This window comes from Oncorhynchus masou, unplaced genomic scaffold (genome assembly GCF_036934945.1).
Source record: "Oncorhynchus masou masou isolate Uvic2021 unplaced genomic scaffold, UVic_Omas_1.1 unplaced_scaffold_2022, whole genome shotgun sequence".
NCBI lineage: Eukaryota > Metazoa > Chordata > Actinopteri > Salmoniformes > Salmonidae > Oncorhynchus > Oncorhynchus masou.
The window spans coordinates 84,089-91,971 of NW_027008511.1; the positions used below are offsets into that span (position 1 = coordinate 84,089).

General features: G+C 48.3%; 1 protein-coding gene across 3 annotated transcripts; it reads left to right on the forward strand.

The window, feature by feature from the left end:
- The first annotated feature begins 686 nt into the window (after positions 1–686).
- Positions 687–7,774, forward strand: LOC135532784 (E3 ubiquitin-protein ligase TRIM47-like). 3 transcript variants are annotated; one of them, XR_010454393.1, is made up of 4 exons: positions 687–1,317; positions 1,746–1,838; positions 4,958–5,190; positions 7,712–7,774. XR_010454393.1 is itself a non-coding variant. In XM_064960221.1 (3 exons), exons 1-3 carry the CDS (start codon positions 721–723, stop codon positions 5,048–5,050), a joined length of 783 nt encoding a protein of 260 aa, XP_064816293.1. In that variant the 5' UTR covers positions 687–720; the 3' UTR covers positions 5,051–5,273. The 3 variants fall into 3 exon arrangements, 2 of the variants coding, with proteins under 2 accessions (XP_064816293.1, XP_064816292.1); XM_064960221.1 differs by lacking the exon at positions 7,712–7,774 and having other exon boundaries at positions 4,958–5,273; XM_064960220.1 differs by lacking the exons at positions 4,958–5,190; positions 7,712–7,774 and having other exon boundaries at positions 1,746–2,924.
- The last annotated feature ends 109 nt before the right edge of the window (positions 7,775–7,883 follow it).

Genomic DNA, 7,883 nt, shown 5'->3' on the forward strand with positions numbered 1-7,883 from the left:
CAGTATAGAACACCATCTAGAAGACATATCATTACATACAGTATATCATAGATGTATAGATCCTTTATATTTCCTGTACCTCTTTCCATGACAGTAGCCTTATTACTGGTTTGGGTTACTGCTGCTGGTACAGTGGAGGAATGAGGCATCACAGTACCTGTTACACCACTGTACCACCAGGACCAATTACACACCAATAAACACACTGTAATGTAAGTGTCACATCATTCTCAATGATCAGTCTGTACATACAGTATTCATTTCACCTACAGTACATTGTATCCATTTCAAGTCCCCCTCCCCCATTGTAGCTAATTATCTACAACACATTGTACACTTTTACAACCACGTATGAGTTATTATGGACGCTTATAGTTAGTATCACAGCACATCAGTTTAAGACTTTACAACATTCATTAAAAGCATTATAGCTATGTATTTCATAGAAACTGATACCCTTTATATATTCTAACCACTCTATTTAATTTATTCCATATTAAGGGTCCTAACCTAGGAACTAAAATATTGTCTCCTTCTCAACTTTGCCTCTCTCTCTCTCCCATCCTCTAACCCCTCCTCTAACCCCTCCTTCCCTCCCTCTAACCCCAGCCCTCTGGCAGAACCAGGAAGTCCCTCCCCTTCCCACAAACTCTCTTCTGAGGAAACGAAACTGATCTGAGTCTCTGTCGTCTGTCTGTGTGAGAGTGAACAACCGTCCAAATGGCTCAACAGGGAGTTCTGCTGGACCAGGACCAGTTCTGTTGTTCTGTCTGTCTGGATCTACTGAAGGAGCCGGTCACTATTCCCTGTGGACACAGTTACTGTAGGAGCTGTATTGAGGGCTGCTGGGATCAGGATGATCTGAAAGGGGTCTATAGCTGTCCTCAGTGCAGAGAGACCTTCACTCCAAGGCCTAATCTGAGGAAAAATAACATGTTGGCTGAGCTGGTGGAGAAACTAAGGAAGACAGGACTCCAGGCTGCTCCCCCTCCTGCTCTGTGCTATGCTGGACCTGGAGATGTGGCGTGTGATGTCTGCACTGGGACCAGAAAGCAGAAAGCCCTCATGTCCTGTCTGGCATGTCTGGCCTCTTACTGTGAGACTCACCTCCAACCTCACTATGAATTTCCTGCTTTGAAGAAGCACAAGCTGGTCAAAGCCACCGCACAACTACAGGAGAAGATCTGCTCTCATCATGACAAACTGCTGGAGGTTTACTGTCGTACCGATCAGCAGTGTATCTGTTATCTGTGTACAATGGATGAACATAAAGGCCATGATACAGTGTCAGCTGCAGCAGAGAGGACTGAGAAACAGGTAAGACCAGAACAACTTGTTGGTGGCTGTCTGATAAACTAAGAATTAAAGATACAGTAGGAACTAAATCTGTTTGAATATGAGATCATTCATATGAAATGGATCCACAAGAACAACTATGAACACAAACCTTGAGTATATAGATATGTTAACCCAGATTCTCCAAATGTATCACCATTTTCTAAAGTCAAACACTATTATCATTCTGAATAGCGTTTTTGAGTCCAAAGTTCAGTCTCAACACCTTGATACATGTAGACCTACCATAAAAACTATAATCATTCACATAGCAACATAATATAATATTGTAAAGGGACTTCCTCAGGATTGTAGACCTTCCTCTCTATGGGTCCTATGTCACATTACTATACTATTGATCTACTGGACTAATAAAGCTGGATAGCTCATTGAAGAGTGATTCTCCACAGAGGCAGCTGGGGATGAGTCAGCAGAAGGTCCAGCAGAGATTCAGGAGAGAGAAGGAGCTGAAGGAGCTCCAACAGGCTGTGGAGTCTTTCAAGGTGAGTATTGTTGACCAGAGGAGACACACCATTTCACTTCTCTCCTCCAGTCAGAGAGAGAGAGGGGGCCCCTATTCAATCCCACTGACCCCACTGTTGGGAACAGGCTGTCTGGACCCCTTTCAGAGAATAGACTGGTTCATGTAACCGACTGGGCTGCCTCATCACATAACCATGAGTAACCATGACGACTCATGTCCCCTATACATTAAAATGGAACTGTCTCTCTCTCAATTGAATTAAATTCATAGGGCTTTATTGGCATGGAAATATATGTTTACATTGCCAAAGCAAGTGAAATAGACAATAAACAAAAGTGAAATAAACAATCAGAAATGAACAGTAAACATTACACTTGGAAGTGATTTGGGGGATGGGGGAGGGTCTATTAGAAGTTAGTAGGACTCTTTTATTTTCTCAGAAGTACTGAGTTAGGTAGGAGGATTTAGAGGTGTAAACCGTGATTGAACACACTCCAGAACAGTAGGTGGCGCCATGCACCTTTAACGTTGGTTTGTGGACCACACCTCTTAAAGGATAGGGTGCAGCATTTCTACTTTTTGATAAAAAGCATGTGGGTTTTGTTGTTCAACTTCCTGCTACTCATGCCAGGACTATAGTATATGCATATGATTAGTATGTGTGGATAGAAAACACTCTGAAGTTTCTAAAACTGGTTCAATCATGTCTGTGACTATAACAGAACTTATGTAGCAGGCAAAAGCCCAAGGAAAAACTGTTCAGAAAAACAAAAATCCCTCTGGCAGTTCCTGAATTGTCTTTGTCAAGGGAAATTAGATAGCGCCCAGTTTACAGTTCCTACAACTTCCACAGGATGTCACCAGTCTTTGGGTTGAAGTTAATCATTGGTGAAACGAAGAAGAGGCAGAGGTGACACTGTGGATTATGTTATGGAAGAGAGAAAACCGTGCATGTATTGTTGACTTGCTGTTATTGAATACAGATCGCCCCGTCAACAATTTGATCGATTATTAACGTTTAAAAATACCTAAAGTTGGATTACAAAAGTAGTTTGAAATATTTTGGCATAGTTTTAAGCAACTTTTGAAATGTTTTGTCATGACGTTGCGTTTTTTGGAAAGCTGTTTTTTCTGGATCAAAACGGGCTTTATAAATGGACATTTTGGGTAAACATGGACGGAATTAATCGAAAAAAGGACCAATTGTGATGTTTATGGGACATATTGGAGTGCCAACAAAGAAGCTCGTCAAAGGTAATGCATGTTTTATATTTTATTTCAGCGTTTTGTGTAGCGCCGGCGACGCTAATTCATTTGTTTACATCTCGTTCAGGTGGTTTTAGGGGGTGCATGCTATCAGATAATAGCTTCTCATGCTTTCGCCGAAAAGCATTTTTAAAATCTGACATAATGGCTGGATTCACAACGAGTGTAGCTTTAATTGAGTACCCTGCATGTGTGATTTAATGAAAGTTTGAGTTTTATCGCGTATTATTTGAATTTGGCGCTATGCATTTCCCCAGGCTATTGGCCACACGAGACCCTCCATATCCCCAAAATAAGATTTGAGGACCTCCATTATATCATAGAAGAAAAGTTGGTCTGTGAGGGTTTTGTTGTTCCTGAGGAGGGCTACTATTATTTTTATTTTCAAGTATTTTCAGAATGTATTAAAGCCAAAGCTAAAGCTTCCCTAAACAATTCAATATATCAGTCAATATATTTTCTCTGTGATTATTTTCTCTCCGTCAACCGTTCCATCGCATCTTAACCGTCTTACCGGGCGGGCACTAGGACCCGGGGAGGCTGCTGCTGCAGAGGCTGCTGCACCGCTCGTGACTGTCAGTCCTCCTTGTAGCTCATTGGTTAAGCTGTGGCTCGAGACTGTTAACAGTTAACGGACAGGAAACGGCTCTGACAGGACACATTCATGTCGAGGCAGTGATGTGAATGTGTGGTAAGTTAGAATAGAGAGAGAGTGTTTTCACTACTATAGACTTTGGTCATAATCAAAGCTTTGTTAACCAATAGGGTTTTATGTGAGGCTGCCTGTAAGTTACAGTGTAACAGACGTTACTAACGGTGTCTTTTAAATTCGACGTAAGTTATGTGGCGATGATATCTAGTTAACGTTGTATTTAATGTAGTGTAATGACCTGACTCGATCATAAAGGAACAATTGTCCAGACAGGGGATTGAGTTACGAATTGACGGTTTATTAGCAACTTTACACAGGCTACTGTTTGGCCTGAGCTCACGCTTTCAAATAAAATGAAAGATACCCCACAAGCCAATCGACCTTCTCTTGTGAAGCCCAGACGTCAGAGAAGAACAAAGGCTGAAGTTTATCTTTGTCAATGCCCCGCCCCCTCCACGCCACTCCCCAACCACCAGGATGCCCGGCATCAGAACATCCCAGGCATTCCTGTGATTGGCATGATATGAGATATATTGGCATGTCGGACCCCGCGAACACTGGTGTTAAGTACAACTGTACTGTCGAACACAAACACACAGCTGTCTGTGCGGGTCAAAGAGTATTTTTACTATCTGTGCCAGGCTATAAATGACACAGATAATATCTGAATTAACGTTGTATTTAATGTAGTTTAACTATCTGTGCCAGACTATAAATGACACAGTAATATCTAGCTAACGTTGTATTTAATTGATCACAGCTTTCTGTCTGTCCATGGGGGTAAAAAACATTACATTTGATTATTTTGTAAGCAAAAAGGAAAAAAAAAATCTTTGTTTATCTTTGTCAAGGAGGCTGGACCTCCTCCCAAAAGATATGACCAAAGTTCTGAATGATGTCCATGAGATATATATGATATACCAAGAGGTGTTCTGTACCTGTCTGTCCAGGAGGGAGGAGAGTAGAGCAGGACCAAGAGGTGTTCTGTACCTGTCTGTCCAGGAGGGAGGAGAGTACTACAGGACCAAGAGGTGTCCTGTACCTGTCTGTCAGGAGGAGGAGAGTAGAGCAGGACCAAGAGGTGTTCTGTACCTGTCTGTCTGGGAGAACAAGGTCCTGGTGGACCTGGAGAGCTCTTCTGACTGAACCTGTCTATCTCTCTCTCTCTCTCTCTCTCTCTCTCTCTCTCTCTGTCTCTCTCTCTCTCTCTGTCTCTCCAGCGCTCTGCACAGTCAGCAGTGGAGGACAGTGATCAGATCTTTACTGAGCTGATCCGCTCCATTGAGAGAAGGAGCTCTGAGGTGAAGGGCTGATCAGAGCCCAAGAGAAGGCTCAAGTGAGTCAAGCTGAAGGACTCCTGGAGCAACTGAAGCAGGAGATCGCTGAGCTGAGGAAGAGAAGCACTGAGCTGGAGCAGCTCTCACACACAGAGGATCACATCCATTTCCTCCAGGTAACTAAACTGTCTTGTTACATGTGATATGAAATTAACTTCATGGGAAATGTCTCTCTGTCCGTCCCTCTCTCTCTCTCTGTCCGTCCCTCTCTCTCTCTCTGTCGTCCTCTCTCTCTCTCTGTCGTCCCCTCTCTCTCTCTGTCCGTCCCTCTCTCTCTCTCTGTCCGTCCCCCTCTCTCTCTCTGTCCGTCCCCCTCTCTCTCTCTGTCCGTCCCCCTCTCTCTCTGTCCGCCCCTCTCTCTCTCTGTCCGTCCCCCTCTCTCTCTCTCTGTCCGCCCCTCTCTCTCTGTCCGCCCCTCTCTCTCTCTCTGTCCGCCCCTCTCTCTCTCTCTGTCCGCCCCTCTCTCTCTCTCTCTGTCCGCCCCTCTCTCTCTCTCTGTCCGCCCCCTCTCTCTCTCTCTGTCGCCCCTCTCTCTCTCTCTCTGTCCGCCCCCTCTCTCTCTCTCTCTGTCCGCCCCCTCTCTCTCTCTCTCTGTCCGCCCCCTCTCTCTCTCTCTCTCTCTGTCGCCCCCTCTCTCTCTCTCTCTCTCTCTCTCTGTCCGCCACTCTCTCTCTCTCTCTCTGTCCGCCCCTCTCTCTCTCTGTCCCAGCCCCCTCTCTCTCTCTCTCTCTCTCTCTGTCCGCCCCTCTCTCTCTCTCTCTCTCTCTCTGCCCCCCCCTCTCTCTCTCTCTCTCTGTCCGCCCCTCTCTCTCTCTCTCTCTGTCCGTCCCCTCTCTCTCTCTCTCTCTCTCTGTCCGCCCCTCTCTCTCTCTCTCTCTCTCTGTCCGCCCCTCTCTCTCTCTCTGTCCGCCCCTCTCTCTCTCTCTGTCCGTCCCTCTCTCTCTCTCTCTCTCTCTCTGTCCGTCCCTCTCTCTCTCTCTCTCTCTCTCTGTCCGTCCCTCTCTCTCTCTCTCTCTGTCCGTCCCTCTCTCTCTCTCTCTCTCTCTCTCTGTCCCTATCTCTCTGTCTGCCTGTCCGTCCCTATCTCTCTGTCTGCCTGTCCGTCCCTATCTCTCTGTCTGCCTGTCCGTCCCTATCTCTCTGTCTGTCTGTCCGTCGTCCGTCTGTCTGTCCACGTCCCACTCTGTCTGTCCCTCCGTCTGTCTGTCCTCCTCTGTCTGTCCTTCCCTCTGTCTGCCTGTCCGTCCTATCTCTCTCTGTCTGTCTGTCCGTCCGTCCCTCTGTCTGTCTGTCTGTCCTCTGTCTGTCTGTCTGTCCGTCCCTCTGTCTGGCTGTCCGTCCCTCTGTCTGTCTGTCCGTCCCACTCTGTCTGTCTGTCCGTCCCTCTGTCTGTCTGTCGTCCCTCTCTGTCTGTCTGTCCGTCCCTCTCTCTCTGTATGTCTGTCCGTCCCTCTCTCTCTGTCTGTCTGTCCCATCCCTCTCTCTGTCTGTCGTCCTCTGTCTGCTCCGTCCCTCTGTCTGTCCGTCCCTCTGTCTGTCCGTCCCTCTGTCTGTCCGTCCCTATCTCTCTCTCTCTCTCTGTCTGTCCGTCCCTATCTCTCTCTCTCTCTCTCTGTCGTCCCCTCTCTCTCTCTCTGTCGTCCCCTCTCTCTCTCTGTCCGTCCCCTCTCTCTCTCTCTGTCCGTCCCCCTCTCTCTCTCTTTCTGTCCAGTCCCCTCTCTCTCTCTTTCTGTCCAGGTCCCCCTCTCTCTCTCTCTGTCCGTCCCCCTCTCTCTCTCTCTCTCAGTCCCCCTCTCTCTCTCTCTCTGTCCGTCCCCCTCTCTCTCTCTCTCTGTCCCTCCCCTCTCTCTCTCTCTCTGTCCGTCCCTCTCTCTCTCTCTGTCCGTCCCCTCTCTCTCTCTCTGTCCGTCCCCCTCTCTCTCTCTGTCCGTCCCCCTCTCTCTCTCTGTCCGTCCCCCTCTCTCTCTCTCTCTCTGTCCGTCCCTCTCTCTCTCTCTCTCTCTCTGTCCGTCCCCCTCTCTCTCTCTCTCTCTGTCCGTCCCCTCTCTCTCTCTCTCTCTCTGTCCGTCCCCTCTCTCTCTCTCTCTCTCTGTCCGTCCCCCTCTCTCTCTCTCTCTCTGTCCGTCCCTCTCTCTCTCTCTCTCTCTGTCCGTCCCCCTCTCTCTCTCTCTCTCTGTCCGTCCCCCTCTCTCTCTCTCTCTCTGTCCGTCCCTCTCTCTCTCTCTCTGTCCGTCCCCTCTCTCTCTCTCTGTCCGTCCCCTCTCTCTCTCTGTCCGTCCCCCTCTCTCTCTCTGTCCGTCCCCTCTCTCTCTCTCTGTCCGTCCCCCTCTCTCTCTCTGTCCAGTCCCCCTCTCTCTCTCTGTCGGTCCCCCTCTCTCTCTCTGTCCGTCCCCCTCTCTCTCTCTCTCTGTCCGTCCCCCTCTCTCTCTCTCTCTCTGTCCGTCCCTCTCTCTCTCTCTCTCTCTGTCCGTCCCCCTCTCTCTCTCTCTCTCTCTCTGTCCGTCCCTCTCTCTCTCTCTCTCTCTCTCTGTCCGTCCCCCTCTCTCTGTCCGTCCCCCTCTCTCTCTCTCTCTCTCTCTGTCTGTCCCTCTCTCTCTCCAGAGGTATCAGTCTCTCTCTCTCTCTCTGTCCCTCCAGAGGTATCAGTCTCTCTCTCTCTGTCCGTCTCTCTCTCTCTGTCCGTCTCTCTCTCTCTGTCCGTCTCTCTCTCTCTCTCTCTCTCTCTGTCCGTCCCTCTCTCTCTCTCTCTGTCCGTCCCCCTCTCTCTCTCTGTCCGTCCGTCCCTCTCTCTCTCTCTGTCCGTCCGTCC

Coding starts and splice junctions, on each gene's coding strand:
- LOC135532784 (XM_064960220.1), top strand. CDS start 721: ATGGCTCAACAGGGAGTTCTGCTGGACCAGGACCAGTTCTGTTGTTCT. Junction 1,318..1,745: donor CAGAGAGGACTGAGAAACAG/GTAAGACCAGAA, acceptor GATTCTCCACAG/AGGCAGCTGGGGATGAGTCA.